The sequence below is a fragment of the Oncorhynchus clarkii genome, chromosome 25 (genome assembly GCF_045791955.1).
Source record: "Oncorhynchus clarkii lewisi isolate Uvic-CL-2024 chromosome 25, UVic_Ocla_1.0, whole genome shotgun sequence".
Classification (NCBI taxonomy): domain Eukaryota; kingdom Metazoa; phylum Chordata; class Actinopteri; order Salmoniformes; family Salmonidae; genus Oncorhynchus; species Oncorhynchus clarkii.
Genome location: NC_092171.1, coordinates 35,749,239 through 35,773,052, shown reverse-complemented (window position 1 = coordinate 35,773,052; position 23,814 = coordinate 35,749,239). Strand labels below are relative to the sequence as shown.

Genomic DNA, 23,814 nt, shown 5'->3' with positions numbered 1-23,814 from the left:
GACTGTGGCTAGGGCGTTTGTCTTTGAGCCAGGATATTGGGACATCCTTATTAAGAGACTGTGGCTAGGGCGTTCGTCTTTGAGCCAGGCTATTGGGATATCCTTATTAAGAGACTGTGGCTAGGGCGTTCGTCTTTGAGCCAGGCTATTGGGATATCCTTATTGAGAGACTGTGGCTAGGGCGTTCGTCCTATGAGCCAGGATATTGGGACATCCTTATTAAGAGACTGTGGCTAGGGCGTTCGTCTTTGAGCCAGGCTATTGGGATATCCTTATTAAGAGACTGTGGCTAGGGCGTTCGTCTTTGAGCCAGGCTATTGGGATATCCTTATTAAGAGACTGTGGCTAGGGCGTTCGTCCTATGAGCCAGGCTATTGGGATATCCTTATTAAGAGACTGTGGCTAGGGCGTTCGTCTTTGAGCCAGGTTATTGGGATATCCTTATTGAGAGACTGTGGCTAGGGCGTTCGTCTTTGAGCCAGGCTATTGGGATATCCTTATTGAGAATATGTGGCTAGGGCGTTGGTCTTTGAGCCAGGCTATTGGGATATCCTTATTGAGAAACTGTGGCTTGGGCGTTCGTCTTTGAGCCAGGCTATTGGGATATCCTTATTGAGAGACTGTGGCTAGGATGTTCGTCTTTGAGCCAGGCTATTGAGATATCCTTATTGAGAGACTGTGGCTAGGGTGTTCGTCTTTGAGCCAGGCTATTGGGATATCCTTATTAAGAGACTGTGGCTAGGGCGTTCGTCTTTGAGCCAGGCTATTGGGATATCCTTATTGAGAGACTGTGGCTAGGATGTTCGTCTTTGAGCCAGGCTATTGGGATATCCTTATTGAGAGACTCTGGCTAGGGTGTTCATCTTTGAGCCAGGCTATTGGGAGTGACCTTGATCTAGTCTCACAGTTCATAACGTTATACTGTATGATACTCACATGCTTGCGTGTGACGTTCCTCACGTCGCCCACGTACATGATGCGTCCCTGATGCCTGACGATGCCCACCGTGATAGAGTCCTCACACACCTCCGATGCCACATAGCGCTCCACCTGGATACCCAGCTCCTTTAGCACCAGCAGACCTAAAGGTCAGAGGTCAATGAGGTCAAACAGTAGCATGTTGTCGCTCTTTTGATGGACGCCATGACTTCCTGGACAACACTGACAGTTGTTGCTGAGTGGATTATCCTGGTTAAATAGAGTGGATGATTCTATTTATATAATGATTAACTTGAAATTGATGAACTGAATGACAGAATACAGACACAACGCTGAAGGTCTGGCCTGAGGCGCACCATTAATTAGCATTCACAGTGGTTGCCTTTTCTTTTTACAGGAGTGGGAATTCCAACTTCTTTTGTATTTTTGTGTGGTTTTATTAAACAGATAGGGAAGTGAAGGACAGACAGGAAAGGTATGAGAAGTGCACTGCTAGACAATATTGGTTAAACAGCATACTGTGTGGATTAGTTTTCTATCTATCCATCCATCCATTCATCTATCCATCCATCCATCCATCCATCCATCCATCCATCCATCCATCCATCCATCCATCCATCCTTCCAAGACAGTCAGTGTAGTAAATATAGTAATGAGTTAGGGGGCCAGTCCCAGTGAAACCTGAGGCGGGCAGAACGTTTTGTAGAGACAGAGACTTTCAGAGGGTTTTGTGTCAAGGAGAGGAGAGGAAGGGAAGGAGAGGGGAAGAAGGAGAGAAGAGAACAGGAGGGGAGAGTCCTGTCTAACCTGTTGCTATGCCGTCGAACAGTGACAGGACACGAATAGGTTGTCTCTTCTCTGCCATGACTGGAGGGTAAAGCTTTGGTTGTTCCTGTGAAACAACAGAGAGAGAGAGAGAGAGAGAGAGAGAGAGAGAGAGAGAGAGAGAGAGAGAGAGAGAGAGAGAGGGGGAGGGAGAGAGAGAGAGAGAGAGATACGGCTCAGTTTTGACCCAGAGGAGAGGGAGCCTGGAATGACTTCAGCTGTCTCTAATGTGTGAAGCCTTATTCATAGAGCCCCATAGCTGTGATAATCTGCCTGCTCATTGTTGCAGATTTAGGGAGATACACACTGTGTGTCACAATGGAACATAGACTCACTGTGGCTCTGTGGCTTCTTTATTTTGATTTGTTATTTTATTTATACATTTTTTACTTCAGGTTATTTTAGTAAATACTTTCTTAACACTTATTTTTCTTAAAACTGCATTGTTGGTTAAGGGCTTGTAAGTAAGCATTTCACTGTTGTATTCGGCGCATGTGACATTTTTTATTTATTTGGGTGTGAACTTCACACACACAGCTAGTACTGAGGTACTACTCACAAAATCTTGGTCGTGATTGTTAGCGAAGAAGTGCTGTAGACGGCAGGGCCAATCAGTGTGACGCTCCAGCAGGCCGAACACTCCCTTCTGGCCCTTCTCACACATGTAGCAGCACCAGGGATCCTCTTTTATAGCTATCTGTGCAGCACCTGGCCCCACAAGTAGGTCAACACACTCCACACAGAAACACCTGGAGGGGACAGAGGGAGGTGTGTTATTACACTGCTAGACACTTGTACACACACACACACACGGTCCCACACAATCACACAAACGTGAGAACAAACATACTGTACACACACTCACGGACCCACGCAATCACACATACGTAAGAACGAACATACTGTACACACACAATGCACAAAGACACACACACTTGTGCAAACCATCAAGATAAATGTAAACTGGCACACTCTAACACACCGAGTGAATCACACAAGTTAATGAACAATAACACACATATTTGTGAACTCAGAATCATATGAAAGTAGTCCACTCACCTGCAGCAGTTGTTGTTCCCACACATGAGAACCTCTCGTCCCCCACAGCAGATGGTGCAGTATGACTGGTAACCATCGTCATCATACTGATATGCACATTCTAGAAAGCAGTTCTGGAACACAGTGAACAAGACATTTCCGCTTTGAGATTCGCTTGTAATGATATGCGCTCTATAAGCTGAATCACATTATGGTCAATATTATTATTAAAAGAGAAACAAGTAGCAATGAGAAAACCAGTGTGAACACTAAGTATCATTGACTTACAGAGAACACTGACTGTGTACTAAAAGGTTTGTTGTGTTTGAAATAGCCTTATTGTTAACACATTATGTGCTTAGTGATTCTGTAAGCCTTTCCTGTAAGCTGTGTTTGTGTTTTGGTAACAGAGAGCTTTAAGATAGGGCTTAAAACCTAGAGGGGGGTTAGACCAGGGTCCATATCAAGCATCTCAGAATAAGAGTGCTGAATCATGTCCAACCTGTCCTTGTAATCTTATTTATTGTGATGTAAAAGCAAAACTGATCTGAACTTTATAATAACCGTTTAATTATAAACTGATCTGAACTTTATAATAACTGTTTAATTATAAACTGATCTGAACTTTATAATAACTGTTTAATTATAAACTGATCTGAACTTTATAATAACCGTTTCATTATTTTTTCATTCAACTTTTTCACCGGGACGCTTTATCTGGTTAGGGTTAGGGGTTAGGTTTAAGGTTAGGGTTTAGGGGTAGGGTTAGGGGTTAGGTTTAAGGTTAGGGTTTAGGGGTAGGGTTAGGGGTAGGGTTAGGGGTAGTGTTAGGGTTAGGGGTAGGGGTAGTGTTAGGGGTAGGGTTAGTGGTAGGGTTGGGGTTAGGGGTAGGATTAGGGGTAGTGTTAGGGTTAGGGGTAGGGTTAGGGCTACCGACGTAAAGGCTAATCTGAAGAGGGTACTGGCTAAGGTTAAAACTGTAGAGTGTAGAGAGTATAGGGATATTGTTATCCACGTTGGCACCAACGATGTTTGGATGAAACAGTCAGAGGTCACGAAGCACAACATAGCTTCAGTGTGTAAATTAGCTAGAAAGATGTGTCGGCATCGAGTAATTGTTTCTGGCCCCCTCCCAGTTAGGAGGAGTGATTAGCTCTACAGCAGAGTCTCACAACTCAATCGCTTGTTGAAAACTGATTTATGCATGTCCCAAAACATAGAATGTGTAGATAATTGGCCCTCTTTCTGGGACTCATCCACAAACAGGACCAAGCCTGGCCTGCTGAGGGGTGATGGTCTCTATTCTAGCTGGAGTGGTGCTCTCATCTTATCTACCAACATAGACAGGGCTCTAACTCCTCTGGCTCCACAATAAGATAGGGTGCTGTCAGCCAGCCTGCCAGGTTAGTGGAGTCTGCCACTAGCACAGTCAGAGTAGTCAGCTCAGCTTTCCCCATTGAAACCGTGTATGTGCCTCGACCTGGGTTGGGCAAAACTAAACATGGCGGAGTTCGCTTTAGCAATCTCACTGGAATTAAAGACCTCCTCCATTCCTGTCATTGTTGAAAGAGATTGTGATATCTCACATCTCAAAATAGGGCTACTTAATGTTAGATCCCTCATTTCCAAGGTAGTTATAGTCAATGAAGTAATCACTGATCATAATCTTTATGTGATTGCCCTGACTGAAACATGGCTTAAGCCTGATGAATTTACTGTGTTAAATGAGGCCTCTCCTTTTATAACAAAAAAATGACTGCGTTTTCGTCTTTTGAGCTTCTAGTCACGACATCTATGCAGCCTACTCAATCCCTTTTTATAGCTACTGTTTTCCTCACTGAGTTCCCTGAATTCCTATTGGACTTTGTAGTCATAGCAGATAATATTCACATTTTTGGTGACTTTAATATTCACATGGAAAAGTCCACAGACCCACTCCAAAAGGCTTTCGGAGCCATCATCGACTCAGTGGGTTTTGTCCAACATGTCTCCGGACCTACTCACTGCCACAGTCATACTCCGGACCTAGTTTTGTCCCGTGGAATAAATATTGTTCCTCCTCATAATCCTGGACTATCGGACCACCATATTATTACGTTTGCAATCGCAACAAATAATCTGCTCAGACCCCAACCAAGGATCATCAAAAGTCGTGCTATAAATTCTCGGACAACCCAAAGATTCCTAGATGCCCTTCCAGACTCCCTGCACCTTCCCAAGGATGTCAGAGTACAAAAATCGGTTAACCACCTAACTGAGGAACTCAATTTAACCTTGAATAATACCCTAGATGGAGTCGCACCCCGAAAAACAAAAAACATTTGTCACAAGAAACTAGCTCCCTGGTATACAGAAAATATCTGACACCTGAAGCGGAAGCATGCTTCCAGAAAATACCTGAGCCCTGAAGGGGAAGCATGCTTCCAGAAAATACCTGAGCCCTGAAGGGGAAGCTTCCAGAAAATACCTGAGCCCTGAAGGGGAATCTTCCAGAAAATACCAGAGCCCTGAAGGGGAAGCTTCCAGAAAATACCTGAGCCCTGAAGGGGAAGCATGCTTCCAGAAAATACCAGAGCCCTGAAGGGGAAGCATGCTTCCAGAAAATACCTGAGCCCTGAAGGGGAAGCATGCTTCCAGAAAATACCAGAGCCCTGAAGGGGAAGCATGCTTCCAGAAAATACCAGAGCCCTGAAGGGGAAGCATGCTTCCAGAAAATACCTGAGCCCTGAAGGGGAAGCATGCTTCCAGAAAATACCTGAGCCCTGAAGGGGAAGCTTCCAGAAAATACCTGAGCCCTGAAGGGGAAGCTTCCAGAAAATACCAGAGCCCTGAAGGGGAAGCTTCCAGAAAATACCTGAGCCCTGAAGGGGAAGCATGCTTCCAGAAAATACCAGAGCCCTGAAGGGGAAGCATGCTTCCAGAAAATACCTGAGCCCTGAAGGGGAAGCATGCTTCCAGAAAATACCAGAGCCCTGAAGGGGAAGCATGCTTCCAGAACATACCTGAGCCCTGAAGGGGAAGCATGCTTCCAGAAAATACCTGAGCCCTGAAGGGGAAGCATGCTTCCAGAAAATTGGAATGGAAATGGCGCTACACCAAACTGGAAGACTTTAAGACTTTAAGATATCGAAGAGCCCTCACTGCTGCTCAATCATCCTATTTTTCCAACTTAATTGAGGAGAATAAGAACAATCCCCACCAAAAATGTGGTACTGGTAACTAAAAAGCAGCATTCCCCAAGAAAGGATGGCTTTCACTTCAGCAGTGATGAATTGATAAACTTCCTTGATGAAAAGATCATGATCATTAGAAAGCAAATTACGGACTCCTCTCTGAATCTGCGTATTTCTCCAAAGCTCAGTTGTCCTGAGTCTGCACAATACTGCCAGGATCTAGGGTCAATGGACACGCTCAAGTTTTTTTATCCTATATCTCTTGTGTCACGCTCATCGAAATCGTGGAAATGACCGGACCAAGGTGCAGCGTGGTGAGCGTACATTTGACTTAAAAAAAAAAATATTAAATGTCGCCAACAAAACAAGAAACAACAAAAATTAACATGACGCTTACTAGGCTATACAGGCCACTAACAAAGACAACTACCCACAAAATACAAAAGGAAAAAAGGCTACCTAAGTATGATTCCCAATCAGAGACAACGATAGACAGCTGTCCCTGATTGAGAACCAACAAAACATAGAAACAGAACAGAGTTTCCCACCCGAGTCACACCCTGACCAACCAAACATAGAGAATAAAAAGATCTCTACGGTCAGGGCGTGACATCTTGACATATTCATGAAAATAGTCATGGCCTCTAAACCTTCAAGCTGCATACTGGACCCTATTCCAACTAAACTACTGAAAGAGCTACTTCCTGTGCTTGGCCCTCCTATGTTGAACATAATAAATGGCTCCCTATCCACCGGATGTGTACCAAACATATTAAAAGTGGCAGTAATAAAGCCTCTCTTGAAAAATGCAAACAATGACCCAGAAAATTAAAAAAACTATCAGCCTATATCGAATCTCCAACTCCTCACAAAAGACAAACAATGTATACGAAATGCTCCACCATAACACTGAGTCTGCACTCATGAAGGTGGTAAATTACCTTTTGATGGCATCAGACCAAGGCTCTGCATCTGTCCTTGTGCTCCGAGACCTTAGTGCTGCTTTTGATACCATCGATCACCACATTCTTTTGGAGAGATTGTAAACCGTAATTGGTCTACACGGACAAGTTCTGGCCTGGTTTAGATCTTATCTGTCGGAAAGATATCAGTTTGTCTCTGTGGATGGTTTGTCCTCTGACAAATCAATTGTAAGTTTTGTTGTTCCTCAAGGTTCCGTTTTAGGACCACTATTGTTTTTGCTATACACCTCTTGGTGATGTTATTCGTAAAAAATATTTATATTTTATTCTTTTTTTACCCCTTTTTCTCCCCAATTTAGTGGTAGCCAATTGGTAGTTAGTCTTGTCCCATTGCTGCAACTCCCGTACGGACTCGGGAGAAGCGACAGTTGAGAGCTGTGAGTCCTCCGAAACACAACCCAACCAAACCGCACTGCTTCTTGACACAACACCCGCTTAACCCAGAAGCCAGCCGCACCAACGTGTAGGAGGAAACACCGTATACCTGGCAACCGTGTCAGCGTGCATTGCGCCCTATTGTTAACCTACAAAGCATTACATGAGCATGCTACCACTGGAGTCGCTAGTGCGCGATGGGACAAGAATATTGTTGCCGGCCAAACCCTCCCCTAAACCAAACGACGCTGGGCCAATTGTGCACTGCCCCCTGGTTGCGGCCGGCTGCGACAGAGCCTGGACACGAACCAGGATCTCTGGTGGCACAGCTAGCACTGCGATGCAGTGCCTTAGACCACTGCGCCACTAGGGAGGCTGTCATTCGGAAACATAATGTTAACTTTTACTGCTATGCGGATGATACACAGCTGTACATTTCGATGAAACACGGTGAAGCCCCAAAATTGCCCTCCCTGGAAGCCTGTGTTTCAGACATAAGGAAGTTGATGGCGGTAAATGTTGTACTTTTAAACTCGGACAAAACAGAGTTGCTAGTTCTAGGTCCCAAGAAACAAAGAGATCTTCTGTAGTATCTGACAATTAATGTTGATGGTTGTACAGTCGTCTCAAATAAAACTGAAGGGCCTCGGGGTTACTCTGGACCCTGATCTCTCTTTTGACGACCATATCAAGAATATTTCAAGGATAGCTTTTTCCATCTTCGTAACATTGCAAAAATCTGAAAGGTTTTGTCCAAAAATGATGCAGAAAAGCTAATCCATGCTTTTGTCACTTCTAGATTAGACTACTGCAATGCTCTACTTTCCGGCTACCCGGATAATGCACTGAATACATTTCAGTTAGTCCTAGAATCTTGACTAGAACCAAAAAATGTGATCATATTACTCCAGTGCTAGCCTCTCTACACTGGCTTCCTGTTAAGGCTAGGGCTGATTTCAAGGTTTTATTGCTAACCTACAAAGCATTACATGAGCATGCTACCACCTACCTCTCCGATTTGGTCCTGCTGTACATACCTACGATCACAAGACGCAGGCCTCCTTATTGTCCCTAGAATTTTTACGCAAACAGCTGGAGGCAGGGCTTTCTGCTATAGAGCTCCATTTTTATAAAATGGTCTGCCTATCAATGAGAGAGACGCAGACTCGGTCTCGACTTTTAAGTCTTTATTGAAGATTCATCTCCTCAGTAGGTCCTATGATTGAGTGTATTCTGGCCCAGGGGTGTGAAGGTGAACGGAAAGGCACTGGAGCGGTTCCCCTCTCTCCACTGAGATAATCTGCCTCTGACCCTTTACGGGGGCTAAGTCACTGGCTTACTAGTGCTCTTCCCTGCCGTCCCTAGGAGGTGTGCGTCACTTGAGTGGGTTGAGTCACTGACATAATCTCCCTGTCCGGGTTGGCGCCCCCTCAGTTTGTGCCATGGGGGAGATCTTCATGGCCTATACTCAGCCTTGTCTCAGAGTAGTAAGTTGGTGGTTTGTGGATATCCCTTTAGTGGTGTTGGGGCTGTGCTTTGGCAAAGTGGGTGGAGTCATATCCTGCCTGGTTGGCCCTGTTCGGGGGTATTGTCGGGCGGGGCACCAGTGTCTCCCGACCCCTCCTGTCTCAGTCTCCAGTATCAATGCTGCAATAGTTTATGTGTCGGGGGGCTAGGGTCAGTCTGTTATATCTGGTGTAATTCTCCTGTCTTATCGGTGTCAGGACCTGAGCCCTGGGACCATGCCTCGGGTTCACCTGGTTGTGCTGCTGCTACAGTTTCAACTGTTCTGCCTGTGACTATGGAACGCTGATCTGTTCACCGGACGTGCTACCTTGTCCCGGACCTGCTGTTTTCGACTCTCTCTTTCTACCTCACCTGCTGTCTCGAACTCTGAATGCTCAGCTATGAAATGCCAACTGACATTTATTCCTGAGGTGCTGACCTGTTGCACCCACTACAACCACTGTGATTATTATTATTTGACCCTGCTGGTCATCTATGAATGTTTGAACATCTTGGCCATGTTCTGTTACAATCTCCACCCGGGCACAGCCAGAAGGGGACCCCTCAGAGCCTGGTTCCTCTCTAGGTTTCTTCCTAGGTTCTGGCCTTACTAGGGAGTTTTTACTAGCCACCGTGCTTCTACATCTGTATTGTTTGCTGTTTGGGTTTTTTCGCTGGGTTTCTGTAGGGAAACTTTGTGACATCGGCTGATGTAAAAAAAAGGCTTTATAAATAAATGTGATTGATTTATTGAAGTCAGCACTCCTGCTGCAGACACTTGATACATAGAGCCCTCCTACAGTTGTCCTGACCCCTAAAGGTAGTACTGACCCCTACAGCTAGTCCTGACCCCTAAAGGTAGTACTGACCCCTACAGCTAGTCCTGACCCCTAAAGATAGCACTGACCCCTACAGCTAGTGCTGACCCCTAAAGGTAGCACTGACCCCTACAGCTAGTCCTGACCCCTAAAGATAGCACTGACCCCTACAGCTAGTCCTGACCCCTAAAGGTAGTACTGACCCCTACAGCTAGTCCTGAACCCTAAAGGTAGTACTGACCCCTACAGCTAGTCCTGAACCCTAAAGGTAGTACTGACCCCTACAGCTAGTCCTGAACCCTAAAGGTAGCACTGACCCCTACAGCTAGTCCTGAACCCTAAAGGTAGTACTGACCCCTACAGCTAGTCCTGAACCCTAAAGGTAGCACTGACCCCTACAGCTAGTCCTGACCCCTAAAGGTAGCACTGACTCCGACAGCTAATCCTGACTCCTACAACTGGTCCTGACTCCTACAGCTAATCCTGACTCCTACAACTGGCCCTGACTCGTACAGCTAGTCCTGACTCCTACAGCCAGTCCTGACTCCTACAGCTAATCCTGACTCCACCAGCTAGTCCTGAGTTCTATAATTGGTCCTGACTCCTACAGCTAGTCCTGACTTCATGGCCTCGATGGCCTCTTCTTCCCTCCTTACCTTACAGCTCTGGCACATTCCTCCAGCAAACAGAGGGTGTTCACGGGAAACATTCAAACTTCCACAGGAGATGCAGATGTCTGTGGAGAAAGACAGAATGTAATTGGTGCAAGCCAGAGACGTAGTGGTAAAACCAACAAGTGGGTATACCCTGATCGCTCAGAGATGTAAATCAATAAGTGGGTAACTAATCTCTGATGGAGAGACGGTGCTTTAACATAATAGGCGCCTAGCAACTACTTACAAAAGAAAAAGGTGCGTAAACAGAGTACTTTATGAACATTTATACAACGGGTGTGTCTAATCCTGAATGCTGATTGGTTAAAACCACATTCCAGCCAGTGTCTATTCCACAAGTTACCACCAGCTAAATCTATGATGTTAAAATGCCTATTTACTCTGTTCCATCTGACTGCACAATCCAATGTCAAGAAAGTTCAATGCCCACAAGACCAACTGGAGGTCTGAAAATCCCACTGCCATGCACCCAGCCTTGGACCCAAAAGGAATAATTGAACAGATCATGTAGAATGTACATTTCATAAGGAAAGCCAATATGCTTTGAGGATATAAAATAGTCACTTCGTTCTGTTTGATGCCCACTGAACACGAGCCTGGCTACCTGAACATGACCCTGGCTGCCTGAACACGACCCTGACTGTCTGAAGACGACCCTGGCTGTCTGAGAACGACCCTGGCTGTCTGAACACGACCCTGGCTGTCTGAACACAGAGACAGAACACTTACCCTCTATGCTTCTGCACTTCTGTCTCACTTCATACACAAGTCTCTCTGGAAAGAGACAGACAGTTTCAGATCAGGATTAGATATGCATGTTTGTTGTATTATTCGTGGGGGACGACATGTTTACTGTTGTTTACATCTGCAGACATACTTCCTCCTACCCCTCCATTTGCTTCACATATATTAAATAGATCTATCTACAATATAAAGTGTATTATAACGAGAGTTAGGCTGAGTACATTTATAACAACTACATAAAAGCTAGATAAGAGCTACATAACATTTACCAGCTACATAACATACAACACCTACACTCATTAACAGATTTGATGTGTTAACCCTTTGACTTCTAGTACAAGCACCTGCTAACCTGTCACCACACACACACACACACACGCACACACACACACACACAGCCCTGAGATCCTCCCTGAGGAGGAAGTATATAGGGGTCACAACCCCTATTTAAGCCACTTAAAGGAGCCGCCTTACCTCTCGTCCCCTCATCAATCATCTCCTTGACCTTGGGTTTCTCGGCTGCTGTGCTTTTGCGAGGCTTTTTGGCTGGAGGGGGCGTGTAGGCTGCCGCCTCTGGCTCCACCCAGACGTCAGGGTACACCTCCTTATATGGGTTACGCTCCTCTGGTGGGGGCGGGGCATATGAGTAAGACAATAAACACCTCTGATAAGCAGAGGAAAACAGAGTACTTCCAAAGGACAACCCAAGTCAGATTCTTTATTATGTGCCATGTTAGCTGTTGTGTAATACATCTAGCATATGGTGTAGAAATTGAGCTTCCGCTTTCTTTGTGGCGCTCATTTCGGTAACACTTTACTTAAAGCCTGCCGGTATATTGGATTATTACTTGTTTATAAGCGTGTAGGTAGGTAGGGGCGGTAGGTAGCCCAGCGGCTAAGGAGTTGGACCTGTAGCCGCAAGGTGGCCAGTCTGAATCCCGGGCCAGGCGCTGGAAAAAAGGGGGGAATTGATCTGGCAACTGGAGGGCTGCTGGGATCACATCCTAAAGACATTCCCCTACCGTTGGGCCCTTGAGCAAGGCCCTTATCCCCACAACATGCTCTCCAGCTGCAGTCTGGCCCTGTACTTCTCTCAACTGTGTGTGATGTGTGCTGTCTCGGTGGGAGTTGAGAAGGGAGCAGAGGACACATTTCACTTGGCCACTGTAACGTGGACACTTCAATGGTATTGTAGGTATGAGCCTTCACGTCTTATTAGAAGGGTTGTAACATGATATGAGCTCCTCTTGCCTTCAGGTGGCTCTAAGCTCAGGTGATTTCCAATATATTCACTACAAATCATTGTAAAATAAACATGAAACTCTAACTTACCTTCTGGTGGCTCTAGGCCCTTGGGCCCGGTGGGTTGGAAGCCTGTCATAGCCCAATCTATCATCTGGTTGTTGTGTAGATCCACTGACTTGGAGGTGTCTGTCTCATCGCTCTCTGGACAGGCAAGGAAGGCTTTGCCTGCACGGGTGCTAGCCACCTGCAAAGAGACATGACCTGTCAGTGTTATCATAATTTCATCACGTGTGTGTGTGTGTGTGTGTGTGTGTGTGTGTGTGTGTGTGTGTGTGTGTGTGTGTGTGTGTACAGTGGGGTCCGAAATGATTGACACCCTTGATAAAGATGAGCAAAAATGACTGTGTAAAATAAATAATTAAAATGCTGAGCTATATTGTATGCAAATTATATTATCTTATACTCATTTTATACTAATACAATTGCTTTGTGTTGCTTAAGAAGTAAAACAGCTCTATTTTTGTGTCATTCAACAAATGTAAATGCCTGGAGTTAAAAGTTATTGGCACTTGGATTGGAACTGGTGCTTTGGTCAGATAATATGAAAATAGAGCTCTTTGGCCACGCACACCAGTGGTGGGTTTGGCATCTAAATGACAACGGAGCCGTAGAAAATAACCCAATACCTACTTTAAACCAGTGGTGGGTTTGGCATCTAAATGACAACGGATCCGTAGAAAATAACCCAATACCTACTTTAAACCAGTGGTGGGTTTGGCATCTAAATGACAACGGATCTGTAGAAAATAACCCAATACCTACTTTAAACCAGTGGTGGGTTTGGTGTCTAAATGACAACGGATCTGTAGAAAATAACCCAATACCTACTTTAAACCAGTGGTGGGTTTGGCATCTAAATGACAACGGATCCGTAGAAAATAACCCAATACCTACTTTAAACCAGTGGTGGGTTTGGTGTCTAAATGACAACGGATCTGTAGAAAATAACCCAATACCTACTTTAAACCAGTGGTGGGTTTGGTGTCTAAATGACAACGGATCTGTAGAAAATAACCCAATACCTACTTTAAACCAGTGGTGGGTTTGGCATCTAAATGACAACGGATCCGTAGAAAATAACCCAATACCTACTTTAAACCAGTGGTGGGTTTGGTGTCTAAATGACAACGGATCTGTAGAAAATAACCCAATACCTACTTTAAACCAGTGGTGGGTTTGGTGTCTAAATGACAACGGATCTGTAGAAAATAACCCAATACCTACTTTAAACCAGTGGTGGGTTTGGTGTCTAAATGACAACGGATCTGTAGAAAATAACCCAATACCTACTTTAAACCAGTGGTGGGTTTGGCATCTAAATTACAACGGATCCGTAGAAAATAACCCAATACCTACTTTAAACCAGTGGTGGGTTTGGCATCTAAATGACAACGGATCCGTAGAAAATAACCCAATACCTACTTTAAACCAGTGGTGGGTTTGGTGTCTAAATGACAACGGATCTGTAGAAAATAACCCAATACCTACTTTAAACCAGTGGTGGGTTTGGTGTCTAAATGACAACGGATCTGTAGAAAATAACCCAATACCTACTTTAAACCAGTGGTGGGTTTGGCATCTAAATGACAACGGATCCGTAGAAAATAACCCAATACCTACTTTAAACCAGTGGTGGGTTTGGTGTCTAAATGACAACGGATCTGTAGAAAATAACCCAATACCTACTTTAAACCAGTGGTGGGTTTGGTGTCTAAATGACAACGGATCTGTAGAAAATAACCCAATACCTACTTTAAACCAGTGGTGGGTTTGGTGTCTAAATGACAACGGATCTGTAGAAAATAACCCAATACCTACTTTAAACCAGTGGTGGGTTTGGCATCTAAATTACAACGGATCCGTAGAAAATAACCCAATACCTACTTTAAACCAGTGGTGGGTTTGGCATCTAAATGACAACGGATCCGTAGAAAATAACCCAATACCTACTTTAAACCAGTGGTGGGTTTGGTGTCTAAATTTTGTAAAATGTTTTATTTCACCTTTATTTAACCAGGTAGGCTAGTTGAGAACAAGTTCTCATTTGCAACTGCGACCTGGCCAAGATAAGGCATAGCAGTGTGAACAGACAACACAGAGTTACACATGGAGTAAACAATTAACAAGTCAATAACACAGTAGAAAAAAGGGGAGTCTATATACATTGTGTGCAAAAGGCATGAGAAGGTAGGCGAATAATTACAATTATGCAGATTAACACTGGAGTGATAAATGATCAGATGGTTATGTACAGGTAGAGATATTGGTGTGCAAAAGAGCAGAAAAATAAATAAATAAAAACAGTATGGGGATGAGGTAGTTGAAAATGGGTGGGCTATTTACCAATAGACTATGTACAGCTGCAGCGATCGGTTAGCTGCTCAGATAGCAGATGTTTGAAGTTGGTGAGGGAGATAAAAGTCTCCAACTTCAGCGATTTTTGCAATTCGTTCCAGTCACAGGCAGCAGAGAACTGGAACGAAAGGCGGCCAAATGAGGTGTTGGCTTTAGGGATGATCAGTGAGATACACCTGCTGGAGCGCGTGCTACGGATGGGAGTTGCCATCGTAACCAGTGAACTGAGATAAGGCGGAGCTTTACCTAGCATGGACTTGTAGATGACCTGGAGCCAGTGGGTCTGGCGACGAATATGTAGCGAGGGCCAGCCGACTAGAGCATACAAGTCGCAGTGGTGGGTGGTATAAGGTGCTTTAGTGACAAAACGGATGGCACTGTGAAAAACTGCATCCAGTTTGCTGAGTAGAGTGTTGGAAGCAATTTTGTAGATGACATCGCCGAAGTCGAGGATCGGTAGGATAGTCAGTTTTACTAGGGTAAGTTTGGCGGCGTGAGTGAAGGAGGCTTTGTTGTGGAATAGAAAGCGGACTCTTGATTTGATTTTCGATTGGAGATGTTTGATATGGGTCTGGAAGGAGAGTTTAGAGTCTAGCCAGACACCTAGGTACTTATAGATGACCACATATTCAAGGTCGGAACCATCCAGGGTGGTGATGCTGGTCAGGCGTGCGGGTGCAGGCAGCGAACGGTTGAAGAGCATGCATTTGGTTTTACTAGCGTTTAAGAGCAGTTGGAGGCCACGGAAGGAGTGCTGTATGGCATTGAAGCTCGTTTGGAGGTTAGATAGCACAGTGTCCAAGGACGGGCCGGAAGTATATAGAATGGTGTCGTCTGCGTAGAGGTGGATCAGGGAATCGCCTGCAGCATGAGAAACATCATTGATATATACAGAGAAAAGAGTCGGCCCGAGAATTGAACCCTGTGGCACCCCCATAGAGACTGCCAGAGGACCGGACAGCATGCCCTCCGATTTGACACACTGAACTCTGTCTGCAAAGTAATTGGTGAACCAGGCAAGGCAGTCATCCGAAAAACCGAGGCTACTGAGTCTGCCGATAAGAATATGGTGATTGACCCAATCCTTGGGGATCTCAGACGATATGAAAGAGAGGTTGAACAGGCTGGTAATAGGGGTTGCGACAATGGCGGCGGATAGTTTCAGGAATAGAGGGTCCAGATTGTCAAGCCCAGCTGATTTGTACGGGTCCAGGTTTTGCAGCTCTTTCAGAACATCTGCTATCTGGATTTGGGTAAAGGAGAACCTGGAGAGGCTTGGGCGAGTAGCTGCGGGGGGGGGGGGAGCTGTTGGCCGAGGTTGGAGTAGCCAGGCGGAAGGCATGGCCAGCCGTTGAGAAATGCTTGTTGAAGTTTTCGATAATCATGGATTTATCGGTGGTGACCGTGTTACCTAGCCTCAGTGCAGTGGGCAGCTGGGAGGAGGTGCTCTTGTTCTCCATGGACTTCACAGTGTCCCAGAACTTTTTGGAGTTGGAGCTACAGGATGCAAACTTCTGCCTGAAGAAGTTGGCTTTAGCTTTCCTGACTGACTGTGTGTATTGGTTCCTGACTTCCCTGAACAGTTGCATATCGCGGGGACTATTCGATGTTATTGCAGTCCGCCACAGGATGTTTTTGTGCTGGTCGAGGGCAGTCAGGTCTGGAGTGAACCAGGGGCTATATCTGTTCTTCGTTCTGCATTTTTTGAACGGAGCATGCTTATCTAAAATGGTGAGGAAGTTACTTTTAAAGAAAGACCAGGCATCCTCAACTGACGGGATGAGGTCAATGTCCTTCCAGGATACCCGGGCCAGGTCGATTAGAAAGGCCTGCTCACAGAAGTGTTTTAGGGAGCGTTTGACAGTGATGAGAGGTGGTCGTTTGACTGCGGCTCCGTAGCGGATACAGGCAATGAGGCAGTGATCGCTGAGATCCTGGTTGAAGACAGCAGAGGTGTATTTGGAGGGCCAGTTGGTCAGGATGACGTCTATGAGGGTGCCCTTGTTTACAGAGTTAGGGTTGTACCTGGTGGGTTCCTTGATGATTTGAGTGAGATTGAGGGCATCTAGCTTAGATTGTAGGACTGCCGGGGTGTTAAGCATATCCCAGTTTAGGTCACCTAACAGAAGAAACTCTGAAGCTAGATGGGGGGCGATCAATTCACAAATGGTGTCCAGGGCACAGCTGGGAGCTGAGGGGGGTCGGTAGCAAGCGGCAACAGTGAGAGACTTATTTCTGGAGAGAGTAATTTTCAAAATTAGTAGTTCGAACTGTTTGGGTATGGACCTGGAAAGTATGACATTACTTTGCAGGTTATCTCTGCAGTAGACTGCAACTCCTCCCCCTTTGGCAGTTCTATCTTGATGGAAGATGTTATAGTTGGGTATGGAAATCTCAGAATTTTTGGTGGCCTTCCTGAGCCAGGATTCAAACACGGCAAGGACATCAGGGTTAGCAGAGTGTGCTAGAGCAGTGAGTAAGACAAACTTAGGGAGGAGGCTTCTGATGTTGACATGCATGAAACCAAGGCTTTTTCGATCACAGAAGTCAACAAATGAGGGTGCCTGGGGACATGCAGGGCCTGGGTTTACCTCCACATCACCCGCGGAACAGAGAAGGAGTAGTATGAGGGTGCGGCTGAAGGCTATCAAAACTGGTCGCCTAGGGCGTTGGGGACAGAGAATAAGAGGAGCAGGTTTCTGGGCATGGTAGAATATATTCAGGGCATAATGCGCAAACAGGGGTATGGTGGGGTGCAGGTACAGCGGAGGTAAGCCCATGCACTGGGTGATGATGAGAGAGGTTGTATCTCTGGACATGCTGGTTGTAATGGGTGAGGTCACCGCATGTGTGGGGGGTGGGACAAAGGAGGTATCAGGGGTATAAAGAGTGGAACTAGGGGCTCCATTGTAAGCTAAAACAATGATAACTAACCTGCACAACAGTATACAAGGCATATTGACATTTGAGAGAGACATACAGCGAGGCATACAGTAATCACAGGTGTTGAATTGGGAGAGCTAGCTAAAACAGTAGGTGAGACAACAACAGCTAATCAGCTAGCACAACAACAGCAGGTAGAATGGCGATTGACTAGGCAGAGGGGGGGTCGGATTAACTACACACAGAGCCTGAGTGCGGCTGGGGCCGACAGATAAAACATAAACAAGCAGAATGGATTACCGTGATTAATGGACAGTCCAGCATGCATCAGCTATGTAGCCAAGTGATCAGTGTCCAGGGGGCAGCGGTGGATGGGGCAGGGAAGCTGGACTGGCGAGTGTTATCCAGGTTAGAAAACTAACAATGACTAAATAGCTTGTAGCCAGTTATCTGGTTAGCTTCTGGAGGTTCTTGAGTGTGTTCTAAAAATTTTAAAATAATAGCGGTTCCGTATCACATTGGGTGAGGCAGGTTACCGGAAGGTATAAACAAATTAAAAATCGAAAAGGGATAGAAAGTAAATATGGGTTCAGTGAGTGTTTGGGACGCGGCGATTCAGACGGTTAGCAGGCCTGTGCTAACAAGCTAACAGTTAGTAGGCCGGTGCTAAACACGGTAGCAGTTAGCGGACCGGGCTAAACAAGCTAGCAGTTAGCAGGCCGAATTTGCAAGCAAGGAGATAGCAAGGGCTAGAGAGTTAGCCTTTGGGGACGTCGCGATGGGGTGAGTCTGTTTATTCCTCTTCATGCGGTGACAACGGATCCGTAGAAAATAACCCAATACCTACTTTAAACCAGTGGTGGGTTTGGTGTCTAAATGACAACGGATCCGTAGAAAATAACCCAATACCTACTTTAAACCAGTGGTGGGTTTGGTGTCTAAATGACAACGGATCTGTAGAAAATAACCCAATACCTACTTTAAACCAGTGGTGGGTTTGGTGTCTAAATGACAACGGATCTGTAGAAAATAACCCAATACCTACTTTAAAACAGTGGTGGGTTTGGCATCTAAATGACAACGGATCCATAGAAAATAACCCAATACCTACTGTAAACCAGTGGTGGGTTTGGCATCTAAATGACAACGGATCTGTAGAAAATAACCCAATACCTACTTTAAACCAGTGGTGGGTTTGGCATCTAAATGACAACGGATCTGTAGAAAATAACCCAATACCTACTTTAAACCAGTGGTGGGTTTGGCATCTAAATGACAACGGATCTGTAGAAAATAACCCAATACCTACTTTAAACCAGTTGTGGGTTTGGCATCTAAATGACAACGGATCCGTAGAAAATAACCCAATACCTACTTTAAACCAGTGGTGGGTTTGGCATCTAAATGACAACGGATCCGTAGAAAATAACCCAATACCTACTTTAAACCAGTGGTGGGTTTGGCATCTAAATGACAACGGATCTGTAGAAAATAACCCAATACCTACTTTAAACCAGTTGTGGGTTTGGCATCTAAATGACAACGGATCCGTAGAAAATAACCCAATACCTACTTTAAACCAGTGGTGGGTTTGGCATCTAAATGACAACGGATCCGTAGAAAATAACCCAATACCTACTTTAAACCAGTGGTGGGTTTGGCATCTAAATGACAACGGATCTGTAGAAAATAACCCAATACCTACTTTAAACCAGTTGTGGGTTTGGCATCTAAATGACAACGGATCCGTAGAAAATAACCCAATACCTACTTTAAACCAGTGGTGGGTTTGGCATCTAAATGACAACGGATCCGTAGAAAATAACCCAATACCTACTTTAAACCAGTGGTGGGTTTGGCGTCTAAATGACAACGGATCCGTAGAAAATAACCCAATACCTACTTTAAACCAGTGGTGGGTTTGGTGTCTAAATGACAACGGATCTGTAGAAAATAACCCAATACCTACTTTAAACCAGTGGTGGGTTTGGTGTCTAAATGACAACGGATCTGTAGAAAATAACCCAATACCTACTTTAAACCAGTGGTGGGTTTGGCGTCTAAATGACAACGGATCTGTAGAAAATAACCCAATACCTACTTTAAACCAGTGGTGGGTTTGGTGTCTAAATGACAACGGATCTGTAGAAAATAACCCAATACCTACTTTAAACCAGTGGTGGGTTTGGTGTCTAAATGACAACGGATCTGTAGAAAATAACCCAATACCTACTTTAAACCAGTGGTGGGTTTGGCGTCTAAATGACAACGGATCCGTAGAAAATAACCCAATACCTACTTTAAACCAGTGGTGGGTTTGGTGTCTAAATGACAACGGATCTGTAGAAAATAACCCAATACCTACTTTAAACCAGTGGTGGGTTTGGTGTCTAAATGACAACGGATCTGTAGAAAATAACCCAATACCTACTTTAAACCAGTGGTGGGTTTGGCGTCTAAATGACAACGGATCTGTAGAAAATAACCCAATACCTACTTTAAACCAGTGGTGGGTTTGGTGTCTAAATGACAACGGATCTGTAGAAAATAACCCAATACCTACTTTAAACCAGTGGTGGGTTTGGCGTCTAAATGACAACGGATCCGTAGAAAATAACCCAATACCTACTTTAAACCAGTGGTGGGTTTGGCGTCTAAATGACAACGGATCTGTAGAAAATAACCCAATACCTACTTTAAACCAGTGGTGGGTTTGGTGTCTAAATGACAACGGATCTGTAGAAAATAACCCAATACCTACTTTAAACCAGTGGTGGGTTTGGTGTCTAAATGACAACGGATCTGTAGAAAATAACCCAATACCTACTTTAAACCAGTGGTGGGTTTGGCGTCTAAATGACAACGGATCCGTAGAAAATAACCCAATACCTACTTTAAACCAGTGGTGGGTTTGGTGTCTAAATGACAACGGATCTGTAGAAAATAACCCAATACCTACTTTAAACCAGTGGTGGGTTTGGCATCTAAATGACAACGGATCCGTAGAAAATAACCCAATACCTACTTTAAACCAGTGGTGGGTTTGGTGTCTAGATGACAACGGATCCGTAGAAAATAACCCAATACCGACTTTAAACCAGTGGTGGGTTTGGCATCTAAATGACAACGGATCCGTAGAAAATAACCCAATACCTACTTTAAAATATGGTGGTGGATCTTCGATTTTTTGTTTCCTTTTTTGTTTCCACCGATCCTTGTTAAGGTCAACGGCATCATGAACTTTACTCAGTAGGGGCATTTGAAACGTTGAAAACGTGTGGTTTGAATGGAAGAGGGCAGTCCACAAGTGCAGACAAAGGATATCAAGGGTCTGTAATGTTTCTGTATGGAGGAAGGGTCTAAAGTCCCTCCCAATGTGTTGTCCAACTAATAAAGCATTTTAGAAAAGGCGCAGTGCCGTTATCCTCACAAGGTGAGGTATTGAAAGGTATTGAAAACGGGGTGTCAATACATTTTACTCCCATCTTTTTAAGAAAAAAATGATTACTTGTTAAACAAAATCCCTTTCTCTGAGCAATTGTATTAGTATAGAATACTATAATTCCCAGATTTTTGGGAGCATACAATATAGCTCAGTATCTAAATTGTTTATTTTATACAGTCATTTATGCTCGTCTTTATCAAGGGTGTCAATCATTTCATAGCCCACTGTATGTACAGTGCATTCGCAAAGTATTCAGACCCTTTCCCTTTTTCCACATTTTCTTACGTTACAGCTTTATTCTAAAATGGATTAAATAAACCATTTCCTCATCAATCTACACACAATACCCCATAATGACATCACAATACCCCATAATGACATCACAATACCCCATAATGACATCACAATACCCCATAATGATGAAGTGAAAACAGGTTTTTCAAAGCTTATACACATGTATTAAATATAAAAAACAGAAATGCCTTTGCTTTGACACTCAAAATTGAGCTCAGGTGTTTCCTGTTTCCATTGGTCATCCTTGAGATGTTTCTACAACTTGATTGGAGTCCACTGTGGTAAATCCAATTGATTGGACATGATTTGGAAAGGCACACACTTGTCTATATAAGGTCCCACAGTTGACAGTGCATGTCCGCAAAAGCAAAAACCAAGCCATGAGGTTGAAGTAATTGTCCGTGGAGCTCCGAGACAGGATTGTGTCGAGGCATAGACTTGGGGAAGGGTACCAAAACATGTCTGCAGCATTGAAGGTCCCCAAGAACACAGTGGCCTCCATCATTCTTAAAAAGAAGAAGTTTTGAACCACCAAGACTCTTTCTAGAGCTGGCCGCCCGGCCAAACTGAGCAATCGGGGGAGAAGGGTCTTGGTCAGGGAGGTGACCAAGAACCCGATCACTCTGACAGAGCTCCTCTTTAAAGATGGGAGAACCTTCCAGAAGGACAACCATCTCTGCAGCACTCCACCAATTAGGCCTTAATGGTAGATTGCCCAGACGGAAGCCACTCCTCAGAAAAAGGCACATGACAGCCTGCTTGGAGTTTGCCAAAAGGCACCTAAAGGGCTCTCAGACCATGAGAAACAAGATTCTCTGGTCTGATGAAACCAAGATTGAACTCTTTGGCCTGAATGCCAAGAGTCACATCTGGCGGAAACCTCACACCATCCCTACAATGAAGTATGGTGGAGGCAGCATCATGCGGTGGGGATGTTTTTCAGCGGCAAGGACTGGGAGACTAATCAGGATTGAGGGAAAGATGTAGCAAAGTACAGAGAGATCTTTGATGAAAACCTGCTCCAGAGCACTCAGGACCTCAGACTGGAACGAAGGTTCACCTTCCAACAGGACAACAACCCTAAGCACACAGTTATGACACCGCAGGAGTGGCTTTGGGACAAGTCTCTGAATATCCTTGGGTGGACCAGCCAGAGCCCGGACTTGTACCCGATCAAACATCACTGGAGAGACCTGAAAATAGCTGTGCAGCGATGCTCCCCATCCAACCTGACAGAGCTTGACAGGATCTGCAGAGAAGAATGGGAGTAACTCCCCAAATACAGGTGTGCCAAGCTTGTAGCGTCATACCCAACAAGACTCGATGCTGTAATCGCTGCCAAAGATGCTTCAACAAAGTACTGAGTAAAGGATTTGAATACTTATGCAAATGAAATATTTCTGTTTTTAATTTGTAATAAATTATGCAAAAAGTTCTTAAAATCTGTTTTTGATTTGTCATTATGGGGTTTGTGTTTAGATTGATGAGGAAAAAAACAAAAATGTAATCCATTTAGAATAAGGCTGTAACGTAACAAAACATAGAAAAAGTCAAAGGGTCTGAATACTTTCCCAAGGCACTGTATGTATGTATACTAGCAGGTATTTACATTGACATTTTAGTCATTTAGCAGACGCTCTTATCCAGAGAGATTTACAGTAATGAGTCATTTAGCAGACGCTCTAATCCAGAGAGATTTACAGTAATGAGTCATTTAGCAGACGCTCTTATCCAGAGAGATTTACAGTAATGAGTCATTTAGCAGACGCTCTTATCCAGAGAGATTTACAGTAATGAGTCATTTAGCAGACGCTCTTATCCAGAGAGATTTACAGTAATGAGTCATTTAGCAGACGCTCTTATCCAGAGAGATTTACAGTAATGAGTCATTTAGCAGACGCTCTTATCCAGAGAGATTTACAGTATTGAGTCATTTAGCAGACGCTCTAATCCAGAGAGATTTACAGTATTGAGTCATTTAGCAGACGCTCTTATCCAGAGAGATTTACAGTAATGAGTCATTTAGCAGACGCTCTTATCCAGAGAGATTTACAGTATTGAGTCATTTAGCAGACGCTCTTATCCAGAGAAATTTACAGTATTGAGTCATTTAGCAGACGCTCTTATCCAGAGATTTACAGTAAGTATTATAAGCCTCTGTCATTACTACAGAGTACACCTTCTTGGAGCCATTCTATAATAATAATAATAATAATAATAATAATAATAATAATTTGGTGTGTGCTTATTTGTCTTACTTCACACATATACAAGTGAGTATTATACGCAGGTGTGAATTAGAAATGTGTTTTTTACACATCCCAACTCCCCCTGCGACTCCCTCGGAGAGTGGATCACGGCCAGGGTCAGCAATTATCATCACCGGACCAGGAGCCAATTAGAGTTTAGGGCCTTGCTCAATGGCACATCGGCATCACCATTCTAGAGGGTTTGATG

At 44.5% G+C, this 23,814-nt stretch overlaps 1 protein-coding gene across 3 annotated transcripts in view; it reads right to left on the bottom strand.

Moving 5' to 3' along the window:
• The window catches only part of LOC139383302 (DNA (cytosine-5)-methyltransferase 3A-like), a 65,736-nt gene that overhangs the window by 6,454 nt on the left and 35,468 nt on the right, over positions 1–23,814 (bottom strand). For all 3 annotated transcript variants that reach the window (XM_071127774.1, XM_071127773.1, XM_071127775.1), the window contains 8 exons: positions 12,408–12,564; positions 11,550–11,699; positions 11,061–11,105; positions 10,314–10,393; positions 2,824–2,936; positions 2,324–2,513; positions 1,747–1,831; positions 937–1,082 (listed from right to left, as the gene is read on the bottom strand). In XM_071127774.1, the coding sequence (XP_070983875.1) occupies positions 937–1,082; positions 1,747–1,831; positions 2,324–2,513; positions 2,824–2,936; positions 10,314–10,393; positions 11,061–11,105; positions 11,550–11,699; positions 12,408–12,564 (966 nt within the window). The remainder of the gene's footprint in view (positions 1–936; positions 1,083–1,746; positions 1,832–2,323; positions 2,514–2,823; positions 2,937–10,313; positions 10,394–11,060; positions 11,106–11,549; positions 11,700–12,407; positions 12,565–23,814) is intronic.